The 24,232-nt window shown below is 37.8% G+C and overlaps 1 protein-coding gene across 1 annotated transcript; it reads right to left on the bottom strand.

Moving 5' to 3' along the window:
• Positions 1 to 238: 238 nt before the first annotated feature.
• Positions 239 to 24,232, bottom strand: LOC136238448 (ATP-dependent translocase ABCB1-like). The gene is made up of 24 exons (XM_066028921.1): positions 24,089 to 24,232; positions 23,964 to 24,030; positions 12,688 to 13,094; positions 12,446 to 12,617; positions 6,441 to 6,565; positions 6,264 to 6,380; positions 6,154 to 6,208; positions 5,718 to 5,831; positions 5,566 to 5,667; positions 5,382 to 5,507; positions 4,874 to 5,248; positions 4,334 to 4,495; positions 4,244 to 4,286; positions 4,074 to 4,186; positions 3,859 to 4,020; positions 3,626 to 3,802; positions 3,493 to 3,576; positions 3,001 to 3,204; positions 1,657 to 1,757; positions 1,449 to 1,604; positions 1,241 to 1,397; positions 999 to 1,196; positions 740 to 946; positions 239 to 689 (listed from the first exon to the last, which is right to left on the bottom strand). Exons 1-24 carry the CDS (start codon positions 24,136 to 24,138, stop codon positions 336 to 338), a joined length of 3,828 nt encoding a protein of 1,275 aa, XP_065884993.1. The 5' UTR covers positions 24,139 to 24,232; the 3' UTR covers positions 239 to 335.

Below are 24,232 nucleotides of genomic sequence, written 5' to 3'. Positions count from 1 at the left end.
ATTAATAGGTTCCAAGATGGTGCCATCATTGACAATTACAACTTGATTCATGTCTTGTTTGTTTAAAGCATTTGTAAAAAAGATAATCTGTACCATATACAGTAGTTTCATTATTGGAATTCTCAAAATAGTATCTTTTTCCAATTATGCTGTTGGATTAGAAATAAAAAGGTTTAATATAAATTATGCCCTTGGATCAGCTAAATTAAAGAGGTGGCTATAGCTGTGTACCCTATAATGTTTAATTAATTAAAGACGTCATTAAATCAAAGATTGCACAAAGCACTGATTTTGCCAGTATATACATCACTCGACAAGAAATTTGTATCATTATGTTATTCATCTTTAATTAACTGCTGAACATTGTTCAGTTTATAGTAAGTTCCTTTTAGTTTCATTAGTTGTGCATGATTACCAGCCTCTATCACTGTGCCATCCTTGATAACAGCTATGCAGTCAGCATTTTGTATCGTGGAGAGGCGATGAGCAACAACTATGCTAGTACGTCCTACTCTAGCACTGTCTAGTGCTTGCTGGACGATCTTCTCACTTTCAGCATCAAGAGCAGAAGTTGCTTCATCCAATAATAATATCTTAGGGTCTCTTATCAGAGCTCGAGCTATGGCCACACGTTGTTTCTGTCCTCCTGACAGCTGATCTCCTTGAGACCCGACCATTGTACCGTATCCCTATAAACAAAACAATGCTAATAATAGGCAGATAACAATGACACTCACACCTGAGGCAAGCCAGTTATGAAGTCATGAATGTTTGCACATTTGGCTGCCATTTCTATTTCTTCATCAGTAACCTCTTTATGGCTAGCTCCATAGCGGATATTGTCAGCAATTGTAGCATTGAACAAAACTGGTTCCTGTGACACTAGTCCAATTTGTCTACGAAGCCACTGAATATTGAGATCCTTCAAAGTATCTCCATCCAGTCTCTTCACAACATGTAAATGTACATGATAATTGACAGCTACTATATAAACTCACTAGTGCTCCAACATCAGGATCGTAGAAGCGCTCCAGTAGTGATATCACTGTACTCTTACCACAACCACTGGGCCCTACCAGAGCTAATATTTGGCCAGGATTGACCTCAACAGTGAGATCTTGTAATACTGGTACAGTCGGTCTGTTTGGATATGTGAAGTGAACTTTCTGTATAGACAATTCTCCCTTTGGTTGTTCCTATATTTATAATAAATCAGTGAAGTCACATATAGAATCCTCACTGGTTGTAAGCCTTCGTTTGAGTAGCTATCAATCAATGGGGTTGTGTCTAACAACTTAAATATCCTTCTAGCAGAGATGATGGCCTTAGTATAATTGGGCAGGTAGACACTGATCAGTCCAGTCTCGTATCCAGCAAGGATTAGTGCAATGATTACCCTGTAATTTGATAATTCTACAGTTAGTTCTCAAATATTATACATTACGAACGTGTAAAAGTCCTTATAGGTACTGTACACCAGATGGTCTGAGTCAACAGTCAGGATGTACGCTCCATATCGATAAATCAATGCATAACCATAATAAACTAGTGAGCTGGACAATCCTGACATGAAGCCATAGAATATGGCAGTATACATTGAATTCCTGCAGGACAATTCTGATATTACACGATCAGTTATAAAATAGCTGTTTTTACTTGAAAGGTTCTTTTACTTTCTCCTCAAATAGATCCCCCAGTTTCTTCTCAAGAGTAAGGGATGCTACTGTTCTAATGTTCACCATTGTTTCATAGGCAATCTGTATAGTTTGTAAACATTTGTACATACAAAATGGATACATTTCACATTCAAACATGTAAATGTAATAAAGATTTAGGCCATACACTGTCACATATAAGAATGGTTTAAAAGCCATGAAATACAGTATGTGTGACTGGGTCTGGGTCTTATCGCATATTTTAAAATGTATCTAGAAATGTTGGTTATAAGTATGGTACTGCCCAAGTGCAACATCACACTTGCTTGCACATGCAACTTTGCTCGAGACTAAAAAAATCACTAATTGAAGGGTGTGGTAACTGTTTTACTCGTGAGACAATGTGGCAGCTGTTTCATTCATGAAAATCATGAGCAAAACAGTTGCCACACCCCTTAATTAGTGATTTTTAAAATCTCGAGCAAAGTTGCGTGTGCAAACGAGTGTGACGCTGCTTGGGCGGTACCGTATATCATAGAGTGTTGTAGCTTGCCAATGGTTGAAACTACATGTACAAAATTTTCAAGCATTTTGCACCAGTTCCTTACCTTTCAAGAGCATCCACAGTACAAGTATAGCTGACAGTTGAGTTTTTCCTACCATTTTAGATGGTTTAACTCAAGGTTGTATCCGGCAAGCTCTATCATGGCCCCAGACTGCTTATACGGCTTGCCACTGGTCTTGGGAAAATCAGCCAGCAAAAGCAGACCACTCCAGACTGGCTGATTTTGACAGTGAAATTTGATAGTGTATTGATGTAGCTTTATGTTCGTGGTAAAAAATCAAACCTGCAATAATGGGTGATAAGACCTGTTTTCCCAGACCTAGTTACATATAGTGCTCATGCAAAATCAAGTTATGTCTGGATTTAAAGTAGGCCCGGCCTATCATGCTCAAAATTTTACCTATTTTGCTTTTGAGCAGTACTCATCAAGTCAATTATGCTTTCAAAATAAAATCAAGATTATGCTTGAGAAATGACTGTTTTATTAAAGTACATTAGTGTTTCCTGACTGTTGTATTAGAGTAAGTGACTGCTCTATTAGAGTATTCCAATCTTATTTTTTACAAAGTGTGAATAATTAAACAAGAATTAGTTATTTTACATGTTTTCAAATATTGTCCCTATTATACTAGTATTATTCTTGATGCTTTTGGTTGCATATTATGCTTTAGATTATGCCAAATTTTAAGGTGTCTTATGGTCAGAGTATAAAATAAATACAAGAAGTTATAATAGTACACTACTATAGAAGTAACATTACAAGAAGAAAAACTTGCATACATTTGCTGAATCTTCATAAACCTTTTTCACACTTTTAGTAGCTCCAGCCTCCAAACGAGTTTGCATACCTTGAGCAACAGCTATGAGAGGAACTAGACCAAGAATGATGAGGGTCAAACTCCATGAATAAATCAGAGCAATAATGAGCGAAGCCACTAGTATTACTGTAATCTCAATGAATGATCCTAGTCGGACTCCTAATGCCTGAAAAGTACATGATATGCATACATCAGTATGTATGTAGATACACATACAAACGTGTACTGTGATAGTAAATTGAGAAATGATCATTATAGCATCAATATAAATTGCGATACTAGTAGTTTGTTTAATATGAATTATCTACACCACTATAATTATGTTTTTAAATATTGCTCCCTGTATTGACATACATGTATGTATGTACAGTCAGTGTGAGACAGTATACAAAAGTGTGGGAAGGTGTAATGCCTGTGAGCATGTTACTTGACATGTTGTTCAGGGACAACTTACTCCTTGGACTTGTGCTGCATCATGAGACAATCGAGTAGTTAATTTGCCAGTTGAATTTTTAGGGTGATCAAACCAACTCAAATCCTATATAATAATATTTTTATTATACATGTGAAAGTTTATTTCCGCTCACCTGACGCAACATGTGTTGAAAAGAGAGCTTCCTCAAACGAGATGTTAAGGCTTCACCAGACAGACTAAAGAAAAATGATCGGAGTACAGTTGCAGTACCAGTAACAATGCCTAATGCAGCGAAGAGCCCTGCCCATGACCGGGCATTTTCCTCAGCAGTTTCATCACTCGCATAATCCTGTCACATACAATCAGAATATGGCTGCCCAAAACAGCCATCCCACAACAACTTACTTCAAGTAATTCACCAAAGAATAGTGAGTATGATGGAAATGCCATTCCTCCAATAATGGAAAATATTAATGCCAGAATGATATAAGGTAGTTCTGGTAAGTTGAGCTGTAGTATCCTCCATAACACTCTTGTGAGTGAGTAACCAATTGTAGCACCCTCCAACTACAAACATGTAAATTGTATTCAATTACTACTATTACAACATCAGTGGGTACCTCGCCATCTTCAGTATCATCATCATGTTCATCTGATGCTCCTGGGCACAGTTCTCTTCCTGGTGTCTGAATATCAGATGGCTCCTCATCCTGATCAAACTTCTTCATCATTTCTACACATTAGCATGCATTGTGTGACCACTGATAACAATAAGGTATACAGCACTAACTGCTTATCATCTCATCATCTTCTTGCTCTTGACCACCATATGTCTATTGAGTGAATAATGTAACATATCGTACAAAAGAACTTTTATCACCTGAGTTGTTACAAGATCAAAATACACTCCTTTCTTATTTAACAGTTCAGAATGGGTACCAACTTCCACCACTTGACCATTAGTGATGACTGCAATGGCATCTGCTCCTTGTATTGTGGACAATCGGTGAGCAATTACAATTGTAGTTCGTCCCTCCTTTGCCTGCCATACAATAACACCAAAATAATAATCGTAGTATACATGTATACATGGTGTCAACTTGACAGAGAATACAATTATACAAAATACTTGCTCATGTAGTAATTTTCCTTTCTCTATGCTATACAAAGATTGTCAGGTAGTACAATAATGACTGATGGTATGGTGTTCCCATTATATACAAGTCCTGCACTACAAAACTGCAAAGTCATGAAGAGTTCTCTTTGCAAAGCACTAAAACGTTTTGAGAATATGCACTAGCAATGTACTGCAGTGCAACCACATGCAGACATACTGTAAAATCAATATCAACATTACGAGTGAATTACAGAAATCAACTTGCGTCATACTCACAGGAGCGTATTACATGACAAACCACACCTTCTCCAGTGCTGCCTGCACTAAGGCTTCACTCTCAGTGTCAAGTGCAGAGGTGGCTTCATCCAACAGTAATATCTTAGGGTCTCCAATAACAGCTCGAGCTATGGCTACACGCTGCTTCTGTCCTCCTGATAACTGAGTACCTCGCTCTCCCACTATTGTTTCATAACCATCAGGAAGTTCAGTGATAAAGGAGTGAATGTTTGCTGCCTTAGCTGCTTCCTCTATCTCTTCTTGAGTAGCATCTTCTTTCCCATAACTAATGTTCTCTGCTATTGTAGTAGCAAACAACACCGGCTCCTGACTGACCACCCCAATGTGCTGTCTCAGCCAGTGAAGGTTTACTTCACGTATGTCATTGCCACCCACCAGTATCTAAAATACAATTGTATGCTGTAAACGGCACTACCACTCATGTGAACATGCACAAGTCACCCGCACAAAAAATCCATACTTTTAAAATTACATGACCAAAGATTGTGCATGAATATATGTACAGTACACATACATGTCCCTTGTCCACGTCATAGAATCGTTGTATCAGTTGTACTACTGTACTCTTGCCACACCCACTGGACCCCACTAGAGCTAGTGTTTGGCCTGGCTCCACACTAATGCTCAAACCATCTAGCACCTGTAAAAGAGGACAAGGATTGACAACACATGTGCATATAATATGATTATATCTTTACCTTTACATCTTGTCTGGAGGGATAGCAAAATGTGACATCAGTAAAAACAATATCACTTTTAAATTCTTCAGGAATAAATTTTACATCAGCCATTTGTGATTGCTATGATATTAATGCAGATTGCAATCATTGGCATAACATTATATCCTTACTCTATTGATGATGTCATACAATGCTCCAGCAGAGCCTCGAGCAACTGAGACTTCTTGTAGGTTAGTGATACTTTGCCCCAAATACTGTGCTCCTCCAATTATTGAAAATAGTGCCTAACATGATCACATATAGTACATTCACTTCATTACACAACTATCAGAAACTGTTTGTCACTGATCATGAACTAAGATTGTAGCTGTTGAGAATGCACCAATAGCATTAAGCACCAAATTTTACTGTGATAGTATCAAACAGTTTGGATATAACTGGTGCTCAATATTTGGTTGAACAATCTCTAGGTGATCATGATGTGAGACACTTTATTATTGGACAAGTTCACTTTATAATATTATCAAACAGCTAAAATAAACACATGCTCATGCTCACATGCACACATAATCTTATGTACACTGTGTAAGTCAAGCTTTCACTCACAATTATCACATCTCCAGATGTAGCATTTTCATGAGTGATTAGATAGCCACTAAACCTACACCAACAAGTTCAGTGTATGTATAGCTTGTTTACAGTGTAGTATATCTTACCAGTAAACCAGGCCCACAATTCCAAGTAAAAGAAAGAAATTCAGTCCATAACCTACTCCAGAAACAAGTCCTTTCCATACACCACTTCTTTGGGCTTTCTTTAAGTGTTGGTAATAGCTATAACCATACACGTTTCTCATTGTGTTTCTTCAATGTATTATTCACCACTATACATACCGTTGAACTTCCTTTTCCTGTCCTCCAAATGCTATCACAGTTTTGACTGACCCAATAACTTCCTCAGCTATTACTCCTGCTGTAGCATACTGAGTCTGCTCATTTCGTGTGAACTTAACATTGACCTATGTAACACACCAAATCTCATGTAATAATGTGGACCTATACTGACTCCGTCTATAAATCAGTATTCGGACCAACGGTCCAAATACTGCCTATACTGAGACAAAAACAGACCACTGGTCTTAATACTTGCAAATAGTGGTGCATTTAAGTCTCAGCTTGGGGGCAGTATCTGTCCCAATATTGATTAAAGGTAGTTAAAAGGGTTTTGTTGCGTGACGTGCAGCAACATGCACTTGAACATTTTTAAGGGTGTAATATATTCCAACAAGCAGAACATACAACACATGTGTTAAAGTGAACGAATTATATATGCATGTGCATTGAGAAAATATGCATGCCTTAGGCTCAATAATTTATACTGTAAATTCATTACAACAGCATCACTTGGTCTAATGCTTATTTGAAGTATGCCAGGACAATCATACATACACTATTTTGTAATGTTCTACATGGTGCTGATGAATTGTTATCTCAAGTGTGCAACTCCTGTGGCAAGTTAGTATAAGGGTTCATACTTCTAAGACGTTCATACTTGTGTGCGTGCTAGGAAATGAAAATTAATAAGATGAGTTCATCACACACATATCACAGAGTTGATGAGCCAGTAATGACTGCTTTATAAGCATCAAGACACACGGTAGTGTGTCGTGCGGCCCAAGAAGCTGGCGCGCCACACCCGTGAGTATATTGACAGGAAGAACGAAAACGTCATTTTCACACATTTGTATCTCGGTGATCACTTATCTGATTGGAACCAAATTTGCTACACAGTTGCCCGCCAGCCAAGGGAGTCTACATTCCAAATTTGAAGGAAATCGTTCCAGCCATTTCCGAGATACGAGCTGCCAAAGTTTCGTTTTTTTTCTTCGTTTTTTTTTTCTTCTTCTTCTTCTTCGTCTTTTCGCACACTTGCAAAAATTGCTATAACAAGCAAACGCGTACTCCGATCGCCTTGAAATTTGGCACACAGAAAGGGAGTCCAAAGGCGAATCCTAGCATCAAATTTGGTACAAATCCGATGAATGGTTCAGGAGTTATGACCGATTATTCGCGTAAAACAAGATCGATTTGTTGTCACGCCTACAGGGTAAACCGCTTCATGGAATGAGCTGAAAATTGCTATGTAGATGGAGTAACCATCGTAGGAGTGCCTTTTGGTGGTTTGAAAGGAATCGAGATAAAGACCACGGAGATATGACACAAAACCCAACCTGTGTCACAATTACGCGATCGATTTTTATGAATAAAAAAGTATTAGTTTTCACGCCTACTAGGCAAACCGCTTAGAGCAATGAGCTGAAAATCGGTGTATAGCTGGAATAATCTTCATAGAAAGTCCTTGCAGTAGTACAGAAGAATCGGATTACAAACCACTGAGTTATGATTCGAAAGCCAACTCCGTGTAGCAAATGCGAGATCGAGATACTCTAATAGAACAGTCACCCTAATAGAGCATTCGGCTAATTTATTTATTCCATTATAGAATTTTATTACATCACAAGTTATTCTGTAGGGAGTTCAGCTGCAAACAGTTAATCTTATAGACAGTTCAGCAAGAAGACAGTCACCATGTGGAGAGTTATGCAAATATATCACTATAGAGATTCAGAACATTACAAGTCACACTGAAGAAAGTTCAGCTATAAACAAGTCATGCACTGTGTAGAGAATTCAGCTACAATTAAGTCACTCTCTAGAGAATTCAGTTACACAGAATTCAGCTACACACAAGTCACTGTGGAGAGAGTTCAGCTACAAACAAAGTACCCTTTAGAGTGATCAGCTACAAACAAAACACTTTGCAGGGTGTTCAGCTGCAACAAATCAACCTTTAGAGCAATCAGCAATGAACAAATCTACCTGTAGAGAGATAAGCTAGAAACAAATCACCCTGTAGAGAGTTCAGCTACAAAAAATCACCCTGTAGAGACATCAGCTAGAAACTAGACACAATGTAAGGAGTTCAGCTACAAGCAATCACCCTGTAGAGAGTTCAGCTACAAAAAAATCACCCTGTAGAGACATCAGCTACAAACTACACACAATGTAAGGAGTTCAGCTACAAATAAATCACCCTGTAGAGAGTTCAGCTAAAACAAATCAACCTGCAGAGAGATCAGCTACAAACAAATCACCTTTTAGATAGTTCAGCTACAAACAAATTACCTTGTAGAGAGATCGGCTACAAACAAATCAACCTGCAGAGAGATCAGCTATACACAATTCAACTTGTATAGAGATCAGCTACAAACAAATCACCCTGTAGAGAGATCAGCTACAAACTAGACACAATGTAAGGAGTTCAACTACAAGCAAATCACCCTGTAGAGAGTTCAGCTACAAACAAACCAACCTGTAGAGCAATCAGCTAGAAACAAATCACCCTGAAGAGAGGTCAGCTACAAAAAATCACCCTGTAGAGATATCAGCTAGAAACAAATCACCCTGAAGAGAGGTCAGTTACAAAAAATCACCTTGTAGAGAGATCAACTACAAACAAAACACTTTGCAGAGAGCTCAGCTACAAACAAATCAACCTGTAGAGAGATCATCTAGAAACAAATCAACCTGCAGAGTGATCAGCTACAAACAAATCAGCTTGTAGAGAGATCAGTTACACACAAATCAACCTGTAGAGAGATAAGCTAGAAACAAATCACCCTGTAGAGAGTTCAGCTAAAACAAATCAATCTGCAGAGAGATCAGCTACATACAAATCACCATATAGATAGCTCAGCTACAAACAAATTACCTTGTAGAGAGATCGACTACAAACAAATAACCCTGCAGAGAGATCAGCTACACACAAATCAACTTGTATAGAGATCAGCTACAAACAAATCACCCTGTAGAGAGATCAGCTACAAACTAGACACAAAGTAAGGAGTTCAGCTACAAGCAAATTACCCTTTAGAGAGTTCATCTACAAACAAATCAACCTGTAGAGCAATCAGCTAGAAAAAAATCACCCTGAAGAGAGGTCAGCTACAAAAATCACCCTGTAGAGAGATCAGCTAGAAACAAATCACCCTGTAGAGAGTTCAGCTACAAGCAAAACACCCTGTAGAGAGTTCAGCAACAAAGAAACCACCATGTAGAGAGTTCAGCTGCAAACGAATCACCTTATAGAGAGTTCAGCTACAAACAAATTACCTTGTAGAGAGATCGGCTACAAATTAATCAACCTGCAGAGAGATCAGCTACACTCAAATCAACTTGTAGAGAGATTAGCTACAAACAAATCACCCTGTAGAGAGATCAGCTAGAAACTAGACACAATGTAAGGAGTTCAGCTACAAGCAAATCACCCTTTAGTGAGTTCAGCTACAAAACAATCAACCTGCAGTGAGATCACCTACAAAAAAGCACCTTGTACAGAGTTCAGCTACAAACAAATTACCTTGTAGAGAGATCGTCTACAAACAAATCAACCTGTAGAAAGATCAGCCACACACAAATCACCCTGTAGAGAGATCAGCTAGAAACTAGACACAATGTAAGGGGTTCAGCTACAAGTAAATCACCCTGTAGAGAGTTCAGCTAAAACAAATCAACCTGCAGAGAGATCAGCTACAAATAAATCACCTTATAGACAGTTCAGTTACAAACAAATTACCTTGTAGAGAGATCGGCTACAAATTAATCAACCTGCAGAGAGATCAGCTACACACAAATAAACTTGTAGAGAGATCAGCTACAAACAAATCACCCTGTAGAGAGATCAGCTAGAAACTAGACACAATGCAAGGAGTTCAGCTACAAGCAAAATCACCCTTTAGTGAGTTCAGCTGCAAACAAATCAACCTGCAGTGAGATCACCCACAAAAATGCACTTGTACAGAGTTCAGTTACAAACAAATTACCCTGTAGAGAGATCAGGTAGAAGAATTCACCTTGTAGAGAGTTCAGCAACAAAGAAACCACCATGTAGAGATTTCAGCTGCAAACAAATCACCCAGTAGAAAGATCAGCTAGAAGAAGTTACCTTGTAGAGAGTTCAGTTACAAAGAAACCATCATATAGAGAGTTCAGCTACAAAGAAATTACCCCATAGAGAGTTCATCTAGAAGAAGTCACCTTGTAAAGAGTTCAGCTACAAAGAAACCATCATGTACAGAGTTCAGCTACAAAGAAACCACCATGTAGAGTGTTTAGCTGCAAAAAATTACCTGTAGAGAGTTCAGCTAGAAACAAATCACCCTGTAGAGAGATCAGCTAAAAGAGGTCACCTTGTAGAGAGTTCAGCTACAAAGAAACCACCACATAAAGAGTTCAGCTGCAAATAAATCACTTGTAGAGAGTTCAGCTACAAGTAAATCCCCCTGTAGAGGGATCAGCTAGAAGAAGTCACCTTGAAAAGAGTTCAGCTACAAAGAAACCATCATGCAGAGAGTTCAGTTACAAACAAATCACCCTGTAGAGAGATCAGCTAGAAGAAGTTACCTTATAGATAGTTCAGCTACAACAATTCACCCTGTAGAAAGATCAGCTAGAAGAAGTCACCTTGTAGAGTGTTCAGTTACAAAGAAACCATTATGTAGAGAGTTCAGCTGCAAACAAATCACTCTGTAGATAGAGAGTTCAGCTACAAAGAAACCGCCATGTAGAGAGTTCAGCCTCAAACAAACCACCTTGTAGAGAATTCAACTACAACAAATCACCCTGTAGAGAAGAAGTTACCTTGTAGAGAGTTCAGCTACAAAGAAACCATCATGTAGGGAGTTCAGCTACAAAGAAACCACCATGTAGAGAATTTAGCTGCAAACAAATCACCTGCAGAGAGTTCAGCTAGAAACAAATCACCCCGTAGAGAGATCAGCTGGACAAAGTCACCTTGTAGAGAGTTCAGCTACAAAGGAACCATCATGTAGAGAGTTCAGCTGCAAACAAATCACCTGCAGAGAGTTCAGCTAGAAACAAATCACCCCATAGAGAGATCAGCTGGACAAAGTCACCTTGTAGAGAGTTCAGCTACAAAGGAACCATCATGTAGAGAGTTCAGCTGCAAACAAATCACCCTGTAGAGAGTTCAGCTAGACGAAGTCACCTTATGGAGAGTTCAGCTACAAAGAAACCATCATGTAGAGAGTTCTGCTACAAACAAACCACCATGTAGAGAGTTTAGCTGCAAACAAATCACCTGTAGAGAGTTCAGCTAGAAACAAATCACCCTGTAGAGAGACCAGCTAGAAGAGGTCACCTTGTAGAGAGTTCAGCTACAAAGAAACCATCCTGTATATAGTTCAGCTACATTTCAAGTCACCCAGTAGAGAGATCAACTGCAAAAAAATATCCTGTGGGGAATAATGGGCATGTAATAAACATATGTATATAATTTGTATAATTACTAATAAAATCAAAAACAATTGAAGCATTAAAAATCTTCTTTAAGTTCTTTTCTTCTTCCTGTGGTAAAGAAAAAAACACATGGGTTAAAAAAGCCCCAAAGCCAGCCATAGGCCGGCTTTGCAGTATACAAATACAAAAAGAAGTGATATCTAATCAAAAACAGCCAAGCTGTTAAAAAAAGGTGCGGCCCCCAAAAAGGCCATGGTGAAAAAAGATGTGAAATCCAAGGTGGCGGCCAAGAAATGGCTGTGATGGTAGGTTAATGGTTACATTTTAATAACGACAATTCAGGTGAATTTTGTGCCGCTTGGTCTTGGCACCAAATTCACCTGAATTGTCGTTATTAAAATGTAACCATTAACCTACCATCACAGCCATTTCTTGGCCGCCACCTTGGATTTCACATCTTTTTTCACCATGGCCTTTTTGGGGGCCGCACCTTTTTTAACAGCTTGGCTGTTTTTGATTAGATTGTATAAACACTACATAGCTCTGATAGAGATAGATTCTTAATAACTAAATTTACTCACCCACTGTGTTATAGCACCAACTAATATTACAATAGGAGCACATCCTATCATAAGAAGTGATGCCTGCCACAAGTACACAAACCCAACCACCAGTCCAGTAATACATACTCCTAGTGTCTGAAATATAACTGAGAATTTTTCTCCAATTCCAGCTGCTACCTTTTCCAAGTCACTAAAATAAGCATTGTATGCATGAACTATCTGCAAACAATATTGCTCGAAGCCTATATGACAATACATACTTGTTCAATCGTGAACTCAGTTCTCCAGACAAATGAACATCAAACCACCCAATTTCTTGTCTTAGTATAGAACGAAAAAACAATATACGAATCCTTTTAATTTGTCTTTCACTGGAAAACCGAAACAGCATTGTTTGAAGCCAAGCAAAACATTGAGCTAGTATTCCTAGTACACAGAGATACACAACAATCGGATAATTTATTTCATCTATCAAGTTATCAGCTGCAGCATCCAAATCACTCTCAGAACAGTTTGCTAAGTTATTCCTGCAAACTGTATACTCCACAAACTCATCAAGAGCTGTACCAAAAGCAACAAATAAGAGGATGAAGGTAACACCATGGCATAAGCCTGATATAGCTCCTATCAGCATCATCAGATAATCAAGTTTGGTAGCATATCGAAACTATATGAATATCAACACAAATGATAATATCTTATTGTGTGGGTAGCTAGCATACAAAATGTTCAAAACTATGGCTATATGTGACTGAATTTTGGGAAATGGTTCCAAATCACACATTTTTATTTTAGTACTGATGATATTTATTACTGCCATGTGAACAGTTATTCTATAACATTTCAAAACAATACATACATGGAATTCAGTGCTTAAATTACTGAAATGATGTCAGAAACACTTCAGTTGGGAATATGTACGCATAACTAAAAATATCATTAAATACATGAAGAAATACACTATATTTCATGTGTGATTTGGAACCATTTCCCAAAATTCAGTCACATATATGTATGATAATGGATACAAGGTTTAAAGCACATAACTATGTAGCACATGGCAGGGTGTATTGTAGACTCTTGTGTATAAACTTAATATTCACATAGCCGCTATACATAGCACAAATGTTGCACAGTGATTGTAGCGACTGTCATACACAGATCTATTATACAGTTTACTGATAGCTAATGCCATGCAGTCCATTAACGTGTTTTATTTTCATCTGACGCAAAAATATTACAAATAAGTACAATACATAGATAAACAACATCAGCAATTTTGAGCTTGTCATTAGAGCAAACTACTTATATACTGCCTGAAAATTTTTAATTTGGATAGAAGACAGCGGTCATGGGTATTTTAGGCTCTATTTTATTTATTGACATGCCATTCAGTTTGTGCAAGATGCAACTCTTCTCCTGACCTTTTTTTTGCACTTAAAAAAGAAGCCAGGGCACAAAACATAGAACAATAAATATGTTGGATTTCTCTATTATTTGAGCAATCATTGGAATTGGAATTTCACCAGCTAGGGACTTGTAAGAAGGATAAAGTCTGGAAATTCAGGGAGGAGCTGAACTTCTATGAAGATAAAATTGGTGTCAATAGTCTGAATAACTTGGTCAGTATTGGCATGTACACTTCCTTCTATACAAGCAATCATATAAAGACTTGCCAGTAATAGTTTGTGCACAAGATTGAAACTGCAAAGCACACGTGTGTGATATGCACACAGTCAGATGGGATATGGAAGGTATAATACTTGCTGTAAAGTGAGTAGACATTTTGCTTGGGTAGAGGGCTTGGGTTATATATAGCTGGTAGTGGTAATATAACATTTTCCTAGTAGCTGTGCTGGTACCAACTCAGAAATTCAAAGTCAGTACTACTACAATGACTAAATCAATTAAAGCCTCACTTCTCTCTTTTTAAATTTGCCCACTGTTTAAGTGTTTATTATTGATTTATATTATTATCTTTTCACGTTGCTGGTTTCTGATCTGTGTACTTACTTACAGTGTAATTTAGATAGCTATGTATCTAACTATATACGAGTCAGCTTGCTAGCTTACTGCATATTGAGTCAAAAATTAGGAGTAATTATTGATCTTTATCAATTTATAGGATACCATATTTGTTTTGTGTGTTAATGCTCTAAAATAAAGAAGACTCACTTCTGTTCCAAATTTTTTTCTGAAAAACTACTTTGTTCTGTGCTGCAAAGCATTTCAAGTTGTATCAGTATTGTAAACATCACTAAAATTAATGGTAGGCACACTTTCTCACAATGACACTATTTGCCTAATATATATGCCTGGTATTTATATGTATGTCGCTGAGGTATGCTCACCTAGTAGGTGAAAAGACAAACCTCATTTGTTTTATAACTACACAGTTTTCTACATAATTACTGATGATGGGTTATGGTGTGAACTATAGTACTCGCTAAAATTAATGTAATTCAACACTATACAGCCTGTACAAAGAGGAAAGAGAACATGCATTACACGCCACTTGATTTACTTGAGTTTTACTATCACATGATCTCAATAATCACAATGCGAAACCAGCCAACAATGGGGACCACTGGAATTTATAGGCATAGCACTTTACATAAACTACAAGGCTATGTACTTTAAGGCCCCTGGATTCCTTGGCATTCACTGTTTCAGTGGCTCTTTCAAACCAAAGTACATTTCTTGAAGCTTACGCAAAGAGCTATCTAAAAATCTACTAAGTGCTTGTGAACTTCAATGTTTGATTGTTTTACAATTTTTGAAACTAATGTAAAATTCCAAATAGCTACTAATTATGCAAGTAGCACGCATGCATGTCCTACCTGTACACAGCACTTTTCTGAAGAAGTGATTGTGAGTTTTGTTGGTTTTATTGATACTGTTTATAGCCATGTAAGGATGTCTAAGTAGGTTACTGTTATTGTAGTTTGCTAAAGTAAGAACTTAACAGTATAAGGTACTGACCGTCATTCATACGCTTTCCTGCATGTACCAGCACTTGTGATTGTGAGTTTCACTGGTTTTAGTGATACCTTTTATAACATTTAAGGATGTCTAATCACTAACCTTGAGAATGTCTGAGCCATCTGGTCTCATCGTTTGAAAGGTGATGCATAGAAAATGATCTCAATATTGCAAACAAACATTGAAAAATGATTATTTAGTGATGTCTAATTACTGACTACACTATACAGTACTCCACAGCTTATGTGGCTATGACTAAGTCTACGCAATGTGAATGGATTTATTTGCAACGTGAGATCCCTAATTGTGACTCTCTCTTTGCACCACTGCAACATACTTTGTTGACTCATTTTTTACCTCCTTTGTTTGGTTGTGAAGTTTCTCAGCTGGAGCAGCAATTGTTCTCCCTCCCTGTACATTGGGGTGGTCTTGGTTTTAACAATGTCTTGTGTGTCTTCACCGCTTAACTTTTCTGCTTCCCAGCATGCTACTCAGGTTATTGTTACAGCAATCAAAGGTGCGGGTACATTTGAACTTGATAGTCATGAATTTATGCTGTTTGAGGCTCGAGAGGAGTATACAAGGTTGCTGCATGTGAAGCATACTGATTTGTTTGATCATATTTGTTCACAAATGGACCCCATTCATTATCGTGCTTTGTTGAGGGCAAAGGATAATGATTTGTCAGTGTGGCTATCAGTACTTCCAGAATAAAAAATAATTTTGATCTTACACCTCAAGAGTTTAGGGATGCTCTTGCTGTCTGTTATCATAAACCCTTGTTGAATGTTCCTGCATTTTGTGATGGTTGTGGTGCGCCTTCTACTTTAGATAATTTTTTTAACCTGTATGAAGGGTGGATTGATAGTGCAATGGCATAATGAGACAAGGGATGCTATAGGAGACTTAGCAGCAATGGTTTGGGACCAGTGAGCCTATTGTTTCGTATGCAGCAGTTGACCCTACTGGAGAAACACTTGTTGCTGACTTAAGTATTCAGGTGTTTGGTTACCTCAAGCTGAGCATTGATGTTTGTATTGTAGATACTGATGCCCAGTCTTATTTGATTCGCACACCCAAATCAGTACTCTTTGGAGCCGAAATTGAAAAGAAACAAAAGTATTGAGCTGCTTGTTGTGCACGCCAAGCTCACTTTACACCTTTGTGTCTTTCCATGGATGGTCTGACTGGTGGTGAAGCATCCTCCTTTATTAAGAGACTTGCTAGTGGCCTTGCTGCCCGATGGGACAAAAGTTACGCTTACAGTGATGTTCTCTCTTCAGCTTGGGTGAGAGCAAGGTTGGGATTTGCTTTGGTAAGGGCTACTGTGTTGTGTCTACATAGTTCATGGGATGCTTGGGTTTTGAGGAAGGTGCGGCAATATAGACTATGGACTATCTATAACTAAATTCTTTAATTTGTTGTAATGATAAATTTATATGTTTGTAGTTAAATAAATTTGTGTAATAAATCCCGTGTGTATAAGCAGCATGTGTTTAGGATATTGTGTGAGCACTATACAGTACTCTCTCCATTATCCAATTTCATTGGACCCTGGGTGAGTTCAAATAATTGAAAAGTTTGAATAATAGAAGCCCATTCATTTATATACAGAGCTCTGTTCAAATACTTTAACTTTTGTCAAAATACTCTAATAGAACAATCATTTCCACAGTTCAGTTAGTGGTATGTTTGATAATCGATGGCCAAATAATAGAAGGATTACTGTACTATCATTTGGATAATCAAGCGTTTGTTGTATGGTTGAAGATTTCTTTTTGTAGATACAGCAGTTGCATTGTCTTTCCATGCAATGGTATAAGAAAGCGGTCCTTCTTTGTAGTGTAAGCATCGTTGCCAGCCACAGAAAGGACTGGCTATGGTCTATGGACCTTAAAAAACATGCAGGCCCAACTGTAGAGTTTATGCTGTTTAGTTAAATACCAGCAACAATAGTTAAAGCTACAGCATGTAAATTATACCAATAAAACTCTATACAATGAGCAACCCCCTCCCCCTTTCCCCAAACTCATACAGGATTTTGAAGTTTCTCAGCACTCATAAAAGTTCTCTGTTGACCTTTGTGTTGCATCATTAGCTTTGTATAGTTATTTTATGGATTTCTGGGGTTCCAAAAACATTGCCAAATGCTAGCCACACTTACCAAAAAATTGATGGTGCTTTCTGCATCCATTCTCATCAGTTCACTAGATACTGTACAAAACTTTCAACTTGTGCATTATTGTGCTATCACCATAGCTACATAGATAACTTACAGTTACAGAGTCAAAGCCATGTGAGTTTGAAACTACGCTTTCCTAGACGTGAAACTCGCACATGTTTTTTTTACTCTAGTGGTACTTATGTATAATAGCCACCCTGGACCAGAAAGTTGTGGCCTCAATATACATACAGATGACTGCTATAGAGAAGCTTAAGCAATTGTTCTACAGGTGTAAAAGTAGCATCACATTTAGCAATGGTCAGATGGAATATGCTTCAATAGTATGGGATCCAGGACATACGCAAACTTGTAAATATTCAAAGAAGAGCAGCAAGATGGGTATTAGGAGATATAGCTCAGTCCCTTCAATAATCCAACATTTCTCCTGGCCAGAGTTTCTAGACTACAAACATTTTACAAAGCATTCCACAACCAAATTCCTATATCTATCCTGCAATTATCTTCCAATGACCATAGAAACCAGGCAATATCATCAGCATCATTTCATACTCCAACAACATCTACAACATCATTTCAAAAAGCTGTTTTCCAGAACAATACAAGAATGGAACCCATTATGTCAACTGAACTAGATAACTTTGGCTTGTTTTCTATTAACATTTCAAATTACTGTACCAATGTAAACATATGATTCTTCTTTTTTTTTCCTAAGCATACCAGACTGATCAGTAAATAATGAAATCACACATCAAACATGCACTATATGATGTGCTTGTGATTTCTTAAAGATGCCAGGATCCAATAGTTTAACACTTTCCTTATTAGCACATATCTAATCATAGATAGTATATTCTACTTAGAATACATGATCTATGATCTAATGTACTATTGTGAGCCTTGAACCACAAAATGGAGTTTCCTTGAAATTAATTTGTAGCTATACCAGCTGCTAAATCACCCTCTTTTAATTATTGCATCATCCATCACAACACTTGAAAAAGGCATGTATACTGTCTATAACTAGTATACTTTCAAGGAAAAACCATTATGTACTCTATACAATTTTTCAGCTTGAGTGTGGCATGTTACTACAGTGGAACCTGTGTAAATGGTCACCAGTCACCATTGTATATATAACAGCCGTGGTCACAATGTCGTCTGTATGAAGCTGTCTAATGCTGTAATGGTCAGCCAAGAATTACCTACATATGAATCACTGTATACACATGTAACTTTATTATAGCAATTATAAAGCAATTATAATGAACAGTTAGTGGTTTGTTCAGCCAATGGTCACAATTATTACACTTCCTGCCTTTCAGTGAATAATATATACAGCAATCCATCTGGGTTCATTGCTTAAAAGTATTCAGTGGCCATTTGCAACATTCATAACAAGCCCACCTTGCTGTTGTGCAAGTTTCTTCAGCTTTTCACTTTGCTAAAGCAAATGTGTGACGGGTCACAAAGCCATGACTGAAATCCTAAAGAGTGAGCTAGCTACTTCCTGGCTAGCTAGCTGAGGAGTGGGCTAGCTAGATCAAAGGCCAGGTTCACTCTGAGGAGATAGCCCGTGGTGACTCACATCACATGTTGTACCACTAAATACACAAGCAGAGAGCTATTGGCTAGCTATAGGGTTCAAAATCTATTATTACAAGTAACTACACAAAAAAAATGAAATTTTCATCTAGAGTAGGGACCATAGCACATTGATAAAAAGTACTGAAACAAGCTGGAGTAGTGCACGATATTAAATCACAGTAAAACAATAAGTGTTATAACCCTTCTGTGCTCAAGATACCATAATGGAAATGCACAGTAGGGATATAACACTTCTTATTGTTTTACTGTGATTTAATATCATATACTTCTCCAGCTTGTATCAGTACTTTTATCGATGTGCTATGGTCCCTACTCTAGTTGAAAACTGATTCCTATTTTTTGTGTACTTGTTTGTTAACTTTTTTTGTAAATAATTATTATGACTGGTGAATCCATGCATACCGCATCTGAAATGGTGTCACGCCCCCCAGCTATATCAATTATTGCCGTCTAAAAAGTGAAGTATCCAATACGCTTTGTTGTCAGCTATGTTCATCCCGTTATACAGCATTTCGAATCAAGAACTGTTTGAAAAGCACCTCTGCAATCCACACATACCAAAAGAAAGAAATGGTGCCGCGCACCCAGTTATATCAATTATCATCTGAAAAGTGAAGCATCCATTACGCTTCATTGTCAGCTATGTTCAACTTGGTACGAATTAAGAACTGTTCAAAAAGCACTTCTGCAATCAAAATAGCCACTATGAAAAATACGGACAATTTCCATTTCGAAGGGAATCCATCACGTGCTACCACCAAATTGACTGTCAGCAAAGATGAATGGGACACAAAGGGGAGACACAGGGCCGAAGTGACATCAAACAGTGAAAAAATCAAGCCCATAGTCTTAGCCGTTTGAAGTTACACTTGTCTGAAGGCATCAGTCAGTCAGTCAGTAGAAAGTTTCATTAAATATATATATTTTTTAAATTCTGTAACAACTTGCTGAAAGCATTTCGGGTCGATCTAAAAGCTTGTTTGGGCTTAGTATTACCTAACCAATACTGCCTCATTGTCATCAGGGGAAATTGAGGCTGGTTTTTGGGTGATGTTATTTCATGGGCCACGCCTACTCCTTCGTGGTCCCTACTATACAGTAACTACCATACTGTATGATTAATAAATCATTTCAGTGGAGTGAGTGGATCAGCTTGTCAGATTATTTGCTGTAAGCCAATGGCACTTATATAGCCGTTGTTGGATACATATAGCTAACTACTTGTAGTGTAACTATATGTATCCAAGTTTTAATGAGAAAAGTTTAATGAGAAACCATTTACCTCAGTAATATGAAGATGGAGACATTTCCAGTAATGAAGTCAAAATGAAGTGGAAAACAATGACGACATAATGATAGAATAGATGTGTGTTGCATTTGCAAATTACCCAGATGATCACTGTTGTGTTGTGGTCACTGCAGGAATGATTCCACCATGCAAAGCTGTGTGACAGTCGAAAAGCTAGGGGAAGTAGACCGGCACTGTCATAAGTGCCTTATGGCACAACTGGGTTTGCTTTTGCGTAATGTGTCGGTTACTAGTATAATGTGAAAAATGAATGGTAGTACAATAACTGCAATTTATATTGTATCTTTGTCATTGGCTCATGTTCTACATCATTCTTATTGTATTCCCAATTTATTCTTGCAGACAGTTCAGTTACGAATTATTCTGTAGAAGGTTCAGCTATGTATACGTAGGTATCAGTGGATAAACTACCCTGAAGGAATGGTGTAATAATTAGAGAGGAGGTGATTATTACATCATTTTTAAAGGGTGCACTGAAGAATCCTATATATGTCTTATGTATAGTAATTTAGACAATGGCCCCTGTATCTGGAATAGTGTTAGTAACCCACAAAGTATGCAATTTGCTTGTCTACAGGTGTCTTACCCAGTAACTGGGTAAGATACCTGTGTATACAGATCTTACCAGAATAAAAGCCCTGCATACTTTGCAAATTTCAAAGCATTTTCTTGTCAAGTCAACCTGTTAGAGAGTTCAGATAAGATACAAGTCACCCTCAGCCATGATATGGTACAAGTTACCCAGTAAAGAGTTCAGCTACATTACCAGTCACCCTGTAGAGAGATTAGCTAAGTTACACACCATCCTGTATAAAAATCTATGTTGCAAGTCATCATGTAGAGAGTTCCACTAAGTTTCAGTATAGAAAGTTCAGGTACATTACAGTAGAAAGATCAGCTACATTTTAGTCACCTTGGAGAAAGTTCAGTTACATACATCATAAGTCACCATTCAGCTACATTACAAGTCACCCTATAGGGATTTCAACAAAGTTACGAGTCACCCTAAAAACTATAACCTTTGTTACAAAATTTTAGATACTGGCAAGGAATGCACAGGGGGGCTTTGTACAAACTGAATGGCATGAAGACTGATATAGCTATTATAATCGGGTCCACACAGGTCTCTGCATGCATGTATAGGCTTATGTACTTTCAAAGAGAAACTCCAACCAGCCTAGGATCCTTTGCCCCTCTCCTTTTGACTTCTCACTTTGTTCTGCACTGCAAAATTACCTCAGACAGTAGATACATTTACCAACAATTTGATCCAGTTGGGTAGCTATCTGTACAAAAACTTTACCGTGTAATACAGTTATCACCATAGCTATGTAGATAACTTACAGTTACAAACTCAAAGCGGAGTGAGGTTTATTTTGAACTTACATGTTTGCCTGAAAGTGACTATCAAACCTCTCTCATATTTTAAACTATAGTATAACATGTCACATTCAAGCTGAAAAATTATACATGTTTTTCTCTTCAAGTAGCTATAGACAGTACATGCTTTTCTCAAATGGTTTGGTGGGAGAGCTATAAGTTAATTTCAAGGAAATCTAGTTTGTAAAGTTAAGGTATTATTATAATAGTATGTGCTCCATCCTGACATCTAAGTAACCACAAACATGTCATATGACACATACTTGATGTGTGATTTCATACATAATTATACTTATGACCAGTTCTGAGAAAAACAGTAGCCTTTTAAATAGGAAATATTTGTTGTTAAAACCATCAGCTATCTCACAAAGTGTAATCATTATACTCTTATTTCTTACTTAGGCTATGTGACATGTTCAGTCTGGTGCATGGGATTAGTGTTCTACAAAATATAGTTGATTGCCACATACTATAAGAATAGCTAAATGACTGACAGAGTGATAGTATACAATTATGGTGGTGTAATATCTTGCAGGTTATAGAGGTCGTCTGAAAACACAGGGGCGGTTTTAGGGGGGTTTCTGGAGTTCCAGAAACCCCCTCTGAAAAAGCGTGCGCCCCTACGATTCGTCTGGGTGATAAAAATGGCAAAGAGTTATACATACTGTATTATATTATGGCTTTTTCTATTGGCTAAACTTCATACTTTCGCCTTTGAAATCACCTTCATAGCATTCAAAACCACATAGTGACCTTTTTTTGGTCTACAACTTGCAGCTAGGCTGAAGTTGCAATTCCAGAGAACCTGAAACCCCCTCTCAAAATTTCTAGATCCACCCCTGGAATATGCACGCATATTTACAAGGAGACATCTTTAAATCATGTTAATAACCACAATAATTTACAAGAAATATCATAAAACATGAAAACATTATAGATACACTTTGAGTTGCTGGACATATGAATATTTTGTGACATGACCCACTGATGACCCCAGTAGTGGTTGTTTGAAGAAACAGTGAAGGATGGAGACAAAGACTACGTCAAGCACAGCTATATTACGAAAAAAGTCAGTAAGGGTGCCTTGTCACCGAGCCAAATTTTATGCCAAATATATATTCATTCAATAGCCAATTTGCACTGTTTTTTTATTTTTATTTTGAGATGCTAAGATAATGTCCATGTTTTATATACCCAGTGTGTTCTGTAAAACATCGTGGCTATATTAACATGACATAACAGTGCCACGCATTATTGTTTTTCTAAAGACCTGTTGTATTAAGGAAGAAAAATCATCATTAAGATGCCAATTTAAACACACAGTGACACATACACACCAGCGTTGAAACCGGGTCACTACTGCTGACCCGAATGACCCACTGACCCGGATGTGACCCGGATTAATTAAAGTCGAGGCGTGCGGTAAGAGCTATGTTTCGGCTAGATACCCTGAGTTTCGTGCTACATACTGCACTTACTAATAAATGGGCGTAGCTGAACGTATGTTGGTAACGTGATAAGTAGGCGTGGCTAACGAAAGAGCTATACGATAGCGTTTATAAGTTTCCACGTCGTCAAACGAACAATTTCGTTTCTCACGTGATCCAATCCGGGTCTGACCCGGATAATTTGTAAACCGGGTTGGACTCGGATGACCCGGAGAAAATGTGACCCGGTTGACCCGACCCGGTTGACCCGACCCGGTTTCAACGCTGATACACACACACACACACACACACACACACACACACACACACACACACACACACACACACACACACACACACACACACACACACACACACACACACACACACACACTCATACAAAACAAATATCTTGGATACAAGCGACCATATATGTACAAAATACACAGTATACAGGTGCGGCATGGCTAGCTACATGTATGAAAAAACATCTAGATAATGTGCTTTTGCTAGACATATATAGTTAGTCTATAGCTAGCTGCTCATGTAGTTAGCTTAATTCATTCATTTTGCTACAGCATTGTTATAATATCAGCATATTAGGCCCCTATTTATTAGCTAAAACTACTGATCTAGCTAGCTACTCACCAATTCCAATAAACCAACTATTCTGCTCTTTTGCTTATCTTCTTTTGACAGATCATGTCGTTCTACACTGCAAATTCGCCATACTTATATGAGACTATACATACCAAACAACACAAGTTACGCACTCATTAACGACTTTCTTGTAGCCGATCACGCTGTCCGCTTCCACATCCATTTTGGCATAGCCTGGTAACTAGCTAGTTTACTGAGCTAGCGTCAATGCATATGAAGTTATGAGCGAGAGCTCCAAGTATAAGTAGGCATTCCAG

Source organism: Dysidea avara, chromosome 11, assembly GCF_963678975.1.
Source record: "Dysidea avara chromosome 11, odDysAvar1.4, whole genome shotgun sequence".
Classification (NCBI taxonomy): domain Eukaryota; kingdom Metazoa; phylum Porifera; class Demospongiae; order Dictyoceratida; family Dysideidae; genus Dysidea; species Dysidea avara.
This window is presented reverse-complemented; position numbering and strand designations above follow the sequence as displayed.